Below are 15,459 nucleotides of genomic sequence, written 5' to 3'. Positions count from 1 at the left end.
TTTCAGCCTTATTAGGCCTCTTCAGTGTGGCATAACTTGGATTCTATGGAACAACAAGTAAGGTCTGGTCATAACCATGGCTTCCTATGGTGTGTTGGAGATTTCCCATTTCTGCAAGGTCACTCCAGATTTTTGCCTTCTGTTGTTTAACCTGTTTTTGGTTGCCTCTCGATCTCTGTGCACTTTACCCCTACTAACCAAGGTGCTTGTGCTTTTGCTCTCCCTTTCAAACATTTAAAAATGTGTATATACCCAGTGGTGCAATGAAGGCCCCCGCAGCCACCATGGTTCAGGGGGGGGCAAGCTCTGGGGGGGCCCTCTGCACAGTACCCTGGCCTGAGTGCCCTTGATTGAGTTAGGACGGGGGCCCCTCCGTGTACTTTGCAGAGGGGCCCCCTCCACTTTAGTTAGGCCACTGTATATTCCTAATTGGCACATTTAATGTGCTACAAGTCTCTATTATATTGTACTACCTGTACCTTTACTACAAAATTAAATGCTAATAGTGGGCGGCAGCACTCATACTGCCACCCACTAAATTAGCATTGTAATACCTTTTACCCAGTCCTGCAACTGCAGTCTGTATATGCATTTTTTAGATTGCCATTTCAATCTAGCAAAATATCCTTTTTGTCAAGCCTAAACCTTCCTTTATAACACTTATAAGTCACCCCTATGGTAGACAGGCTACATGGTATTTAAAAAGTAGGCCATGCATTTTTACATGGCAGTGAGAAACCTTCAAAGTCGTTTTTTACTGTTGCAAGCCTGGGTCTCCCACAGGCTAACACTAGTTTACATTTTTACATTTAATATGTGCTAAATTCAGTTTGGAAGTAGTTAGAAAGATAGTTCAACGACTAACCTTAATGTTAATTTAACACCCAACTATTTTAGAAAGTTGTCATTTTCCTGTCTAAGTCCAAAAGGCTTTCCTGCCAAAGTCTAACTGTCACTTGACCTATGATGGCTCCGCTGTGGAGAGACATGAATTGCTCTCAGACAGTGGCCAAAGGGCCCTGGGATGGGGGGAGTGGAACTCCTCCATTGACAGGATATCCTGGGGACTGCACCCAGCCTCTTCCTGAGCTTCAAAGGTTGCCTACATTGCTACTGGCATGAGAAGCTCACGTCTGCCTGCCCTTTGTGTCTCTAGTCAGAATGGCACAAAGCCCAGCGGAGGTAGAAGGACTGATGAAAACTGGTTTGAGGGGTGTTGGACCTGGCCCTCTCTGCAGAGTCACTCCCAAACATTTTGCCTTTACCCTCCAACTTTTGCTGAATTAATTTTGTTGAGCTTAGAACTTCATGCACTTTACCACTTTTAACCAGTGCTAAAGAACTTGTGCTCTCCCTACTAAGACATGGTTAAATTGGCGGATATGCAATTTACTTGTAAGTCCCTTATAGAGGTGTATGCCACATATACAGGGCCTATAAATTAAACGCTGCCAGTGGGACTGTGCCACCCACTTAAGTAGCACATTAAAACATTTCCCAAGCCTGCCACTGTAGCCTGAATGCAGTTTTATACTTTCATTTCAAATTGGCATTAAAACCCTGTTACCGAGCCTTAAACCAATTGTTATTATATATGTCACCTCTCAGGCAGGCCTTAGGTAGCCCATAGGGCAGGGAGCTGTTTAATTAAAAGTTTGGACATATACCTTTAACTTTTACATGTCTTAGTAGTGAAAACTCCAACATTTGTTTTTTAACCCCTTCGGTGCTGATGTCGGCCCCCATCCGTCATGCATCGCGGTGGGCGTGTGCTGATGACGGCTGGGGGCCGTCATGAACCCGCCCACTGTTAAAAACGGCCGCACAGCGCGAAAATCGCGGTCGCACCAAAGGGGTTAATGTTGTGAGACCTCCCCTTGCCATAAGATAAAACTGCAGATTCCTATTCCTAATTGCATTTAAAAAGCTGTCAATTCCAATGGAGAGCAGGTAGCTGCATCATGTTTTGTGTCTTTGGAATTGCTATGAAAAACCATATTTTATGGTAAAGTTCATTTTTTTATTACAATTTAGAAAATTACACTTTTTGAAAGTTGCCCTTTTGTGCCTGTAACCTGTCTTGGGACGCATGACTGGGTGTAACTGACAGACTCTGTACATTTCTCCCAGACAGTCACACAAAAGAGGGATTAGGTGTGCTTTAATGGGCCATCTACTGGCTGGATGAGGGGCGAGGCTGAGCATAGCCCAAGTACAACTGGATAGGGAGTGCTCTGCCCTCACACAAACATATTATCTCCACATTGTCACTGCAGCCAACCTGGAGCCGGGGTAGGGGAATCAGGAGTTTTCCATGCACTTCAAAACCAGTATCTAGAAAATACACTCACCTTCCAGAAGGAGGGCACTAGTGTAGAAAAAGGAGATCTCAGACATCAAATCTTCAGTACTCTTCTGGACCTGTGGACTCTGCCAGGAAAAAGGACTGCTGGTTGCTGAAAGGACTGCTCCTCTTCTGGATTGTTGAACTGATGCTGCCTTGCTGAAATGATGGCTTTCTGCCCTGCTGCCATCTTGCCTAGGGAAGATGGACTAGACTTGTAACTTGAACCCAAGACCTCCAGAGTTACCACACAGGGCAGGTTTGCTGGCCTCCTGATCTGAACCTCAGGGAAACAAAAGGCTCCCTTCACCTTTACCACATACCAGAACCCTGCCTGAGTAAGTCCTGAACCTCCAAGTGGCACTCCATCCATCCTGGACCCTTGGAAGTGGTGCTGAAGGTGACCAGATTCCAAAAGTGAAGACTTGGAAAATATTTGGCTAAAACTGCTCTGAGAAGCAGGAGGAGACCAGGAGCAACCTGCTCCCCTATCTGCCCGAGATGCATCACGGGTCGAATTGAAGTCACAGCTTCTCCTGCTATGTTCTTCTCCACAGCAACAAATCCATTTCAGCGGTCTTTGTCCAAAGGGGCAGCCGGCCTCATAAAAGTGTCTTCTACTATAGCTCTCTGATTCATCCCGCTGGAGATTTTCAACTCCATTTCCGACTCTAAGGGCCCGATTACGATGTCGTCTGGAAACAGTCCAACCAAATTGGTTTGGGAATGCTTTCCGAACAACCCAGGTTCGGGAGACCAACCAACCGATTAGATGTGTCTGAACACCGTTTGGTCGGACTCCTATTGACTTCAATTGGAGCCTGTGTTCCGAATGAGAACACAGGCTCCCATTGAGAAAAGGGGTGGTTGGGGAAAACCTTGCACCCTGTGGCAGGCACCCCATTATTTAGAAATTGTTTATTAACAAAAACATTAATTATTACATACATTTAGTCTATTTACTTCCTACCCTATAACACCACACAACTCACAATGATTTTTTTTGCATAATTAACCTAATTAATGATCAATTAAATAAATATTAATAATTAAAAACAAATTAAAACACAAAAGCTTTAATTAAGTTTTTGCACCTATAATCCCCACAATCCACACCTAAAATTAAACTGTAAAAAAAAGTAATTACACAATTACACAACGTTTTCAATTAAATAACTAGGACCATTTAACAACTAATTATAAAGTAAGTAACATTAATTTACTCCCCACCCTTCACCCCTATAAACCCAAAACCTACACCCCCAAAAAAATAATGAAACAATTACTCTAATTAATGATCAATTAATTATTTAATGTTATCAATTATTCCATTCAAAATAAATTGCTTCCCACCCTTTACCCCATAAACTCCACAACCTGCACCTAAAATTAATTACACAATTACCATAATTAATTGTCAATTATTTACTTATTATTAATTAACAACTAATTATTAATTAATTAAAAATAAATTACCTCCCAAACTTTACCCCATAAACTCCACAACCCGCACATGAAATTAATTACACAATTACCATAATTACCATAATTAATTGTCAATTAATGTATTCCTATTAATTGACAACTAATTATTAATTAATAAAAAATAAATTACATCCCACCCTTGACCCCGTAAACCCCACAACCCGCATCTAACATTTACCCCAAAAAATTAAAAACACAACCTAATAAAATCTAAATTAGAATGACTATTAATAAATGAATATATTCATTAATATAGTTACCACCCTATTCTCCTATAACACCACAGCCTGCTACAGAACTAAAAAACACAAAATGTAATTAAAATAAAATTAATATCTACTAAAAATGTAATACATATATATTAAAAAACATAAACAATACTTATAAAAAAATGCATCACGTACATTTAAAATATATACTAACATACATTACACTAATTAAAAAATCTAATTTTTAAACAACTATATTTTTTCAAACAATATTAATGATTTCTATATTTTTTAAATCGATATTTCTTACCTTAAAGTCGATTTTCATGACCACCATATTCTTGCTGTCAGTATTTTTGTGTCACGATATATAAAACTCAATATTAGGGTAAGTCGATATTTCCAACTCGATATTTTGACTGAATACCGATTGGCAGTCCCAGAACCTCTCCTCAGAACATTCCTAAACCTGTGAAGATTTAGAAGATGGACTATCCTGCTGTCTGAAAAACCTGAAGGAAGACTGGACCTACTTGCCTGAACCCATCATCCCAAAAGTGACTCCAAGTGTCAGTTGACTGACCTCCTGTTTAAGCTAGAAGGACACAACAAGCTTCCATTCCCTTTTCTTGCAACTGTCCAGCTGACCCGTACCAAATGGACCTCCCCTGGACCCTGCTGGTGGCCTCTGTTGGAGTGAGTCCTAATCCCCAAATGGTTCACTCAGGTCCTGGAACCTTGGCTGATGTTAAAGTGTAATCCTCCAGCTCTAAAGTTGCAAGTCGTATGACTTATACAGTCTTTGCTAAACAACTGCCTCGAGAGCCAAGAAAGACAAGGGGGCTTATTTGCAATCCCCTTGTGCCACAGAGGCATCACCTTTTGTTACGCATCAATGGCCCATTTTACTGTTCCATATATACAAGAACAGGAAAAGCCACCCTGCATGACTTTTCCTGTCCTTATAAATATGGCCCCTTTACACGCAGGGCTTTGTGTGAAAATGACGTTCCATGGGTGTCGCTGTGGGTGTTTCCACGCAACATCCATGCTTCGCAGCCAGCTTGCAGCTTGCCCTGCTGACAGATCGTTAATGGCCACTTTTTGTCCATAAAGGTTTCTAAGTCAGAAGGCAAGCTTTCCATAAGTATAAATCAAGCCCTTATATCTGATTAGCAATCCTTTGTGGTTGACCTTAACTTTTGACTTTGACCAAGTCAAATGTAACCAGACAATCACAGTTGGCGCTTTGTGTATTTCAAGGCTATTTTTAATTCAAACTTTCAAAAATTCATATCTCCGGTTCTACTTGTTGGATGTTTGTATTTTGGTGCCATTTTATTTATTAAAATGTACTCTATTTGTCTAAATGTTGAAGTTTTTATATGTAGATTTTTCACTTTATTACTGTTTGAGTGCTGCATAACTGCTTGACACATTCCCTCTAAGTAAGGCCAACTGCTTTTTGCCAAGCTACCAGAGGGTTAAGCGCAGGTTTATTTAGGGACTTTTCTGGTTCATGATGATGTGGGCTGTGATTATTAGTTGAGTTAGGTTCTCACACCCCAACTAATACTCCCATTTCTTTCCATGCCTTCCATACAACACACAAAGGCAGCACTGGTAATTACCTAGGTAGCATTGCAGCTCATTGTTTTTCTCCTACTATATTTCTCTAGTCAGAAGCCCACAATTTTTCTAGGGTTGCTTGTGGTCTGTTTTGGAGAAGAACGTGTCTACTAGTTCAGGATTGACTGTTCATATGAGGAACAGAGCCTCTACTGATTTGCGTAAGGCAGGCCTTTGTCTTTATCATTCCTCCCATTGCCTTTTGGGTGTATTATATACCATCTTCAAAGGCCAAAGGTATGCCCAGACATGAGTCTCTTCTCGTTGTTCCATATAATCCAAACTATAACTCACTGAAGAGCTCTAAAAAGGCCAAAACGAGTCAGGGGTTGCTTGTGTTTCCTTCTGAAGGGGGCATTGTCATGAAGTTGTGAATGGACTGTTCCCAGGAGGATCAGGATGTGCATTTGGAGGAACCTCTGTCTAGAGTGGCACAGTAGGTGAAATCAATATGTTGGAATGCTACCCTGAGAGTGATTAGACTATTTGCAACCATTTCTCCAGAATATTTGTTGTGTTTTAAATTACTTAATCAACAGATTTCCCTCGCATTACAACCTTCCTCTAAGTGGGCCACCAATAAGGGACTATGCATGCTAGCATGAGTAATTTTTGCAGCAGATCCCAAAGTTTTCAGAAAACATTAGCTTCTCCACAGGGATCAGTACGAATGCAAAGCATCTAATCAGCCCTCTACCAAATGTAAACACAGTTTTAAGATGGATAGTATGAAACAAAATCAGCCTATAACTTCGAGGTTCAAGCTTGCCATAGAAAGAAATCTGATGTAAAGTTTAGGAAACTGAAACCATACATGCGAGTCTTCCACAAATTGAAATTAGCCCCTCTTGTTAGTCCAAATTATACTGTGGTAAAATCGCAGTATGGTACAGTTTTGTACAGATTAAACCAAGAGGGAATGTGAGCCAATTAAGCTGCATCATTTTTAAATGCAAAATACTGCTGGGATGTAAAGCTTCCAAGAATTTCGCTTAAATATGAGACCTCTTAATAGGATACATCAGAGAATTCAAATAAACTCCTGCAGCTTATGGAAACTTTGGGGTAGACCCACGGCCGGGCTGGCGGTAGCGCGCAGCAGGCTTTCCCACAGTGGGCCGGAGGGGTGGGGCCAGATTTGAAGCTGAGGGGGCTGGCTTTGTCACTTGGGTCAGTTTTGAAACAGTGCTGTAATATCGGCCCCCTGTAACAAAATAAAAGTGGCAGCGGTGCTTCCCGCTAGAGCTTCTCAGTCACCCCCTAACCCCCAGGGGGCCCGAGAAGTGGAATTGCCAGGGCTAGTTTTTCTTCACAGTCTGGCCTTGGGTAGACCATAGGCATCAAGGCCCAGATTTACTAATATTTGCATCAGTATTGCACCACTTTTTAGAGTGAGACCCTATGTGAAATGTATTGCGGGATTTACAAAGAATTGCACTACATTACTTTGCTTTATGGAGGCATTCCATGGATGGAACATGGGCGTTTCCATTCCTCCATCCATGGATTTTGATGCAAAACCAGATTTACTACAGTCAATAAACATGAGTTTGCCCAAAAATTATGCCTCTATCCGGGACAGGCTCAAGAGGCTCAGAGAGAAAAAAATATCTTGATTTTTCCTTGTTAATTCCTCTTTATATGTGCGTTGTATTGTGCAGCACACATATTTATTTATGACATTTGATTAAGCGCGAACAATTGCCCTTGGGCGTCTCAGCGCTGCGACTTCTGCAAACTTCTCCACAGCTGGTTCATAGGAGGATTACTGATTAAACAGACACGTTTTTAGCTTTTTGCGGAATGACCAGAGGGAGTGACTGGTCCTGATCGACTGAGGCAGGGTGTTCCACAGTCTTGGTGCCGTGACCATGAACCGGCGATCTCCCCAGGAGACGGTCTTGGTGCGTGGCACCACTAGTTTGTTGGAGGTGGTGGATCGAAGTAGTCTGGGGGGGCAGTAGGATGTCAGCTGATCTTTGAGGAACTGAGGTCCTTGCCTATGTAATGCTTTGTATATGATGCATAGAGTCTTAAACTTGATCCGGTTTCTGATCGGGAGCCAGTGATAGTTTCTGATTGTGTCAGCGATGGACTTATGTTTGGGGGTTCTGGAGAGGAGTCTTGCTGCCGCATTTTGTTTGGTCTGCATTTTATTGATTACTCGGATCTGAGCATTGGCAAATAAGCCGTTGCAGTAGTCCAGTGAGGATAACATAAAAAGAGGAATATGCCTCTAAGAAATGTTTTTGTGCAGGTATATATCCCTTCCTTGAAAAGAAACAATTCTACCCTTAGCCGCTTTGCCACGGCGCAAATTCCGCCGCGGTGCAGCGAAATATGACACATGCGTAGAACGGACGGCCCCGGCCAATCTGACGCATGTGCCCACCGGGGGCCGTCCAACGCATCAAAGAGGTTAACACAGGCACTCTTGCGGTAACACAGGAATCCGTGTAACATGGCACACGGGTGCCTGCATTTGTGCTAGGCTGCCTGAAGTGTTCCAGCACTATGAAAAGGCTGACGTGCACCATACCTTAGTAGATATGGTGCATTGCTGTGCTCTCCCTTTCACTGCAAAGCAGAGCAGAACAAAAAAGCTTCCTAGCTCAGTTGCATTGCATGAAAGGATATTAAATCTGCCCTAGGTCTTCAGTAGCTCAAAAACATGCAAATATGTTGCACCACAGGTCAATTTCATTGTACACCTTCTATTTTTCTGGTAAAAGTGCTACCGCCTATGCATTACGAGTTTTCTGTTGCAACGTGTCTCATAAATTCTAACTTTTCCCAAAATTTGATTTCTTCTCTGTGATATTTCTAATCTCTATTATGGTATTCATAATTCTAAACTGTAGTCTATGTCATTATGAACACAAATGTTTAAATAAGGAAATCAGCAAAGAATGGGATTCAATGTTAAAATGAGCATGAAACATAGTAATATATGCATGTTGCTGATGTTTCTGTGCCTAGGGCACAATACTAAGATGCACACCAAAAAGGTCCCTCCATTAAGGGACTGTAATGACACATTCTAGACAATAACTCTGCCTGATTATGTGGAATCCTGAGTTGACAGTGACACAATGTGCAATAACATGTGGGTCCCGATATTACCAGGACCTTCCCCGCAGGTTTGTGTCCTGATTCAACCCTCTGTTCATGCAGAGTTTCCTTCTGCTTTCAGTAGGAGGAATATGTGCCTAAAAACTCAGACAGAAACACCACACCACATGGACTTATGCAGAGTGGTATCTCCCGAGGAGAAACCTTTCTGTTCGACTCATATTTGATAAACCCTTCCTGCTAAAGTTTGAACTATTTTTTAAACATAGTAGATAGTGCAAGAAATAATAGGCCCTATCTTTGGACTAAGGTCATCAATACAGTTACTTAGGACAATGGAATAAGAAAAAAACCTGAAAATATCCAAAACCTGTGGGCAAATTTAAAGTACTTGAGGGTCCTGAATAGCAATTTCATCTGTTGAGGATCTTGCCACCCCTAATTGTTTGACAATGGGACAAATACTTTCTCGTTCTATTCTAGGTCTGTATTGCCTAGGGCCAGCTTCACAGACAGCAGTGAAGGAAGGACGAGTTGAAGAACCTTATGACACACAGTTTGTGTACTCCGAGGTGAATGCTGACAGAGCATATTTTCAAAAGGACAAACAAGGTACCCTAAGAAGATTAACACCGGACACAAAGTCTATTGGTAAGCTGACATGCACAACAGGAATTGATGGGAAGACCTTTGAGGATATCACCTTTCAGTATAAATATGAAGAAGGTAAAGTACATTGCAAACATATCAGCTGTTTACATTTACAAGTGGTAGATTTTCAATACAGACCTATGTTAGAGAGCAACTTCTGTATAAGTTAAATTGGCATGCATAGCAATTTAATGTTAAAAGAAATCTTGCCTATTTGTTCCTGGTTTTGTAGGGACCTAGTTGCCATGTTGTAGTTACTTTCAAACATTTTGTAGAACAATGAGCATGTCAGCATATGTTAACCATTTCCCAATGGGCAGTTAGAAGACAGCGACATGCAGAGAAGACCTTCATCATGCATTTTTCTATGCACTTATAGGGGTATATCCAGGCCAATGACTTCTCAAACAGCTCCACTTTCAGACGTTTTCTGAGTTGGAGCTAGGTTGGTTCATCACTGGTTTGGTGGTCTGTGTTCTTCAACAATTTAGTTAAAAAAATGAGTTTGAGAGAGGAATTTAGAAAAACCATGAATGTTTATTACAAATTCAATCGTACAATAAAGAAATCAGTAGAGTGCACATAGGGAAAATAGACTAATTTAAATACATAGAATCATTGCCATTAAGACTGTCAGTAATAGGAACAATGCAGAATAGTAGGCAAAATAAGAAATAGACTAGGAGCCTGATTTAGAAAAGCAGTCTTTCCAGAAAAGCAGCCCAGTTGAGTCCTTTAAGCAGCCCAACGGTCCTTCTGACAAAGGTTCAGTACAAGATCCAGAAGAGTCTGATTTGTGGGGGTCAGAGACCAAGTACATACCCATAAGTGCCTCTGATGTAGGGGGTGACTTCAAAATACCTCTATGAAGTGTACAAGGATTCATTTCAGCCTAGTCCTGTCTGTCAGTCTAGCCCTGAGGGGTAAATCCGTGCTTTTTCTGCGGAAAGGACAGAGACTACTCAGATGTAAGTGTAAGCTACCTGTCCCCCCTTCTGCCCCAGGAAGGCCATTCAGAATGCAGATGAATGCAGATGAGTGCTCAAAATGCAGATGAGCCTCACCTTCCTGTGTTTGTGGCTGTCCAGAGGGAATGCACAAAGTGTAGCTGTCACCCAACCCAGACGTGTATTGGGGACAGGCTGTCAGGCACAAAGAGCAGTAAATGCAAAGAAATGTCCACTTCTTAAAAGTGGCATTTCTAAAATAGTAATGTTAAATCTAATCTCACCAGAAAGGAAGATTTATCATTACTGTTCCAAACTTATCAAACATTTAATAGCTATTCCTCTCTGATCAGGAATTGCAGCTTAAAAGTGCATTAAGTAATTCCCAACGCTGGCCTATGAGAGGGGTAGGCCTCACAGCAGTGAAAAACAAAATGGGTTGTTTGTCACTACCAGGACATGTAAAACATCAAGGTATATGTCCTACCTTTTAATTACTGAGGGCCAACCTTAATGGTGACACATATATGATGAAAGGGGAGTTTAAGGCTTGCCAAGTAGTTTTAAGTGCCAAGTTGAAGTAGCAGTAAACTCCACACAGACACTGCAATGGGTGGCCTGAGACAGGTTTGAAAGGCTACTTTTGTGGGTGGCAAAATCAGTGCTGTAGCCCACTGGTAGCATTTGAAGTAAAGCCCCTGGCTGGGTTTATGGTATACCACCTTACAAGGGACTTATCAGTACAACAAATATGCCAATTAGGCATACATACCCGGAGAAGCACAAGCACTTTAACACTTGTTAACTGTGGTAACGTGCTCAAAGTCCTAAGGCCAACAAAAAGAATCTGCAAAAATCAGAGACAAAAAGTTGGTGGAAAGACCACCCTAAGGATGACGGATCTAACAGTGGAAGCATACTCCATCGCAGTATCAACAGAGTATCTTTACTGGCAATATAATGGCTCGCCCGCCAAATTTAGTTGTGGGTAAACCTTAGTTTGGGCTCAGTGGAGACTACTTCGTCTCCACCATGGCCAATGGCCTGAAGGAGTAAAGACCATAGGAGAAATGGCTATGGGCCAGATGTACATCCCTTTTTTGCCGCCGCAAACGGGAGATCGGCCCGTTTGCGACTGCAAAAAAGGTTCCAGGCATGTACAAATGCTATTTTGCGAGTCAGTGACTCGCAAAATAGCATTTGCGACTCTCACTATTAGGAAGGGGTGTCCCTCCCTAATAGCAAGTCACCATGCTATGTACTGTTGTTGTGCAAGCGCAATTGCCGTTACAAAACACTCGCAGTTTACCACTTACTTCAAATAGGTGGTAAACCACTTGCAAACGGGAAGGCGCCCCCAGGGGACCCCTTCCCCTTTGTGAGTATGTGCATATATATTTTTTTAAGAGCAGGCAGTGGTCCCAGGGACCACTGCCTGCCCTTAAAAACTTGAAACTGAAAAGTTAAATTTTTCTTTTTTAAATGTATCCCGTTTTCCTTTCAGGAAAATGGGCTACATTTAAACAAAAACAGCTTTATTGAAAAAGCAGTCACAGACATGGTGGTCTGCTGACCCAACACGCCACCATCCCTGTGAGTGCTGGCCTTATAATATGTGGTCGCAAAATGTGCTTGCCTCATGAATATTGATGAGGCATGCAATCTGCAAACCCTTTAGGAATCACAAACAGTGTAAGAGACACTGTTCTACATTGCATTTAGCAAATCGCAAGTCGCAATTTGACGCAATTTGTGACTCGCTAAATGCAAGCATCATACATCTGGCACTATATGTAAACCCACCCAACTTAGATAGGCAGACATATAGCTGTAATTTACTGCTGTCAGCATCAGAAAAACTCTGGTGGTAAGGGGCAGTAAAAACCTAAAAATGCCACCTCATCATGAGAGATGACTCCCATGGCGAGGGGGAATTTCCACTTCTGGATTTTCTTTTTGAAAATAAAAAAATGTAAGGTTTACTAGAGCTCCGTAATGTTCAAAGAGTGTAAGTCAAACTTAAAAAACCATTGACAGGAACCGATGTGACAGCGGTTCCTGTTAATGCTTCAGAAATGATCGCAACCTTGGCGGTTATTCTGAATTTGGCTGGTGGGGACTCTGTCAGGGCAATGGAGTCATATACTCTGTTGCCCTGAAGGAGTTATCCCTATCTTCCAAAACGTAAATGTAGCTGTACGTCAATTATGTGCAACAAAATCAGTAAGAAATCGAGCAGAATCCCTAGTTGAACCCTAAAAGATCTGGCTTACCCCAAAACTCAAAGGTATATATAGCCATCATCTGCAGTGTGTTGCAAGTGACCTACATTCTCAACAAATCAGTTTACAACGTTTTCAATCGTCACAGAACCCTATAACATTAGCACTAATACTAGATGAGTATTGACCCAGCCCCTCTGACCTAATGTTATCCATAGGTGTTAAGGCAAACTAGTTATGTTAGAAGCGGCTGTCTCTAGTTGGCAGAGGTATACACTTCTGACAAATAGGGACACACCTTTTCTAGTCAGGGCAAGGAGATCACACACTTAGATAACCCCTGCTCACCCCCTTGGTAGCTTGGCAAAGCAGACAGGCTTATCTCAGAGGCAGTGCGTTAAGCATTTATGACCACATACAGTAATAAAGTGAATACACTACAAATGGACACGACACAGTAGTATTATAAAAATATGGATTTTTATATAAGGTTTAGCACAAGACCAAATAACGACAAAAATATACCACAATCTTAATAAATACTCTTGGAAGGAAAAAATAATAGTTCAAGCACGGTTTCTTCTTAGCACAAAGTCTTTAGTATCAAAAGCAACTCTTCTTCTCTAAAACACAGTTCTTGGCAACAATGTAACCCACACGGGAGTCACACGACGTCGAGGCAAAGTTAATCCAAAGGTTCGGCGTCGACCGCGAGGAGCGCTACGTCGAGCCCGGAGTCGCACAGACCCCAACAACACAGTACCTTGGAAAAAGTGAAGCACTCGATGATCAGCGGCGTCGAGATGTCCGGCGTCGCGTCTTCGGCGTCGATCGGGCCTCGGAGTCGGGGCGATCTGCAGCGGCGTCGACCGAAGTCAGGCGGGAGCAGCGCTCACGGGATGAAGCAGGATACGGCGTCGTCGATGTCGATGTTGCAAGAGTGAGCAGCGCTCACGGCGTCGAGAGGGCTCGAAGTCGATGCGATCAGCAGCGGTGCAGACACGGGGTCACTTGGAGCTGGAGCCGAACTCACTACTCACTGGCGTTGCTGCTGGCGTCGATCGGGCCCGGCGGCCGGCGTCGAGGAAGCGGGACACTGGAGCCGTTACTCACGATGTCGAGCTGGATTCGGCGGCGTCCGTCGGCGTCGAGATTGCTGGATTCTTTCAGAGGTGCTGGATTCACAAACTCCAGCAAATAGCACTTTAAGCAGATGAAGTCCTTTAGCCCTGTGACTTCAACAGGAGATTGGCACTCTTCCAGCCCTTGGAGATTTTCTCAGCAAAGAGTGAGAGTACACACACAGTTCCTCTCTCCTGGTTCCTTGGCAAAAATAAAGAAGCAATGCAGGATTCCCCCAACAAACAGCACTCTGGCAGAAGGGGTAGGCAGTCCTTAGATCAGCAGGCTTCTTGTCCTTGGTTCAGGTTTCCTTGTCAGAAGTGATCTGAATTCTTGGTTCAGGGGTCCTTCTCTTATACCCCTTTTTGGCTTTGATCCCTTTGTCCATGCAGGGGAATTTCCCCCCATCCTGGGTTTGTTGTGGGTGTTGCCAGGCCAGAGCACCTGGCCTATTCACGGGGCAGGGCAGAGTCCTCGGCCGCCCAGCAGGAGCGGAGCCAGCATTGTCACTGGCAGGGGCAGGGCCATCAGCTGCCCGGCAGGAGGCGGGCCAGGAAAGTCCCAGGCAAGCACAGAGTCATCAGTCGCCTGGCAGGGGGGCGGAGCCAACATTGTATCAGGCAGGGCAGGCTATCAAGAGCTACTCTCCCCTACTCTCAATGCAAATGCCCCACTCATCCCACACTGACTCATTCAGACTCTCTGGAGCCACCCAGCTCCTGTCACACGCACACCAGAACCAGCAGAGACCGGTAGACAGTTAGACAAGAAAATAGCTACTTTCTAAAAGTGCTATTTTCAAACACAGAGTCCAAAAACCATCCACACAAACGGATGCGTTATTAAACCCTGAGTTCAGGGATACCAAACTCGACATTGCACCATGCTCCCCGAGCCCGCTAGGATTATAGCATTAATAATCCTGGCAGCCCATTCTAACTGATGGAGAGCAGGTTACCTTACAATAGTGAAAAATGACTATGGCTGTAATTCACTATTAGGACATGCCAACCTTGTCAGGCTTGTCCTACCTTAGGCTTACAATGCACCCTGCCCGTGGGCCTACCATAGGGGTGACTAACATGAAGTTAAGGGAAGGTTTAGGGACTGGCAAGTAGGTGTACTTGCGCAGTCCTCGTGACAGTCAGACTGCACGTGGTCTGGCAATGGCAGACCTTCAGACATACTTTTACTAGGCCGCTCTTGTGGGTGGCACAACATGTGCTGCAGGCCCACTAGCAGCATTTGTATTTACAAGCCCTGGCACTCCTGGTGCACTCTACTAGGGACTGATAGTAAACCAAATAAGCCAAACATGGAAGTAAATCAATACAGCAATTTCACATAGGGAGCACTTGCACTGTGGCACTGATCAGCAGTGGCACAGTGCCCAAAGCATATACCAGCAAAAACATCGTAAACAGAGGAGGCAAACAGAAAAAAAATGGAGGAGAGACTTATGCCAATGATGCCAGGTCTAACACGTGTCCCCTCCAGCTGAAATGTGGGGAGAACTACCCTTACCCTAGGGAGTCCTCATCACTAAGGCGGAAAAATCTGGACAGACCATCAGCATTGGCGTGATCTGTGCCAGGGCGGTGTTCCACCGTGAAGTCCATCCCCTGTAGGGAAATGGACCACCTCAACAGCTTTGGATTCTCACCCCTCATCTGCATCAACCATCTGAGGGGCCTGTGGTCTGTCTGCACCCGGAAGTGAGTCCCAAACAGGTAGGGTCTTAGCTTCTTCAGCGCCCAGACCACAGCAAATGCTTCTCT

The 15,459-nt window shown here is 43.4% G+C and overlaps 1 protein-coding gene across 1 annotated transcript in view; it reads left to right on the top strand.

The window, feature by feature from the left end:
• The window catches only part of LOC144769045 (protein-glutamine gamma-glutamyltransferase E-like), a 305,940-nt gene that overhangs the window by 243,234 nt on the left and 47,247 nt on the right, over positions 1 to 15,459 (top strand). Inside the window, exon 9 of the mRNA XM_078653040.1 lies at positions 9,223 to 9,465. Within this exon, the coding sequence (XP_078509166.1) occupies positions 9,223 to 9,465 (243 nt within the window). The remainder of the gene's footprint in view (positions 1 to 9,222; positions 9,466 to 15,459) is intronic.

Source organism: Lissotriton helveticus, chromosome 7 (assembly GCF_964261635.1).
Source record: "Lissotriton helveticus chromosome 7, aLisHel1.1, whole genome shotgun sequence".
NCBI lineage: Eukaryota > Metazoa > Chordata > Amphibia > Caudata > Salamandridae > Lissotriton > Lissotriton helveticus.
This window is presented reverse-complemented; position numbering and strand designations above follow the sequence as displayed.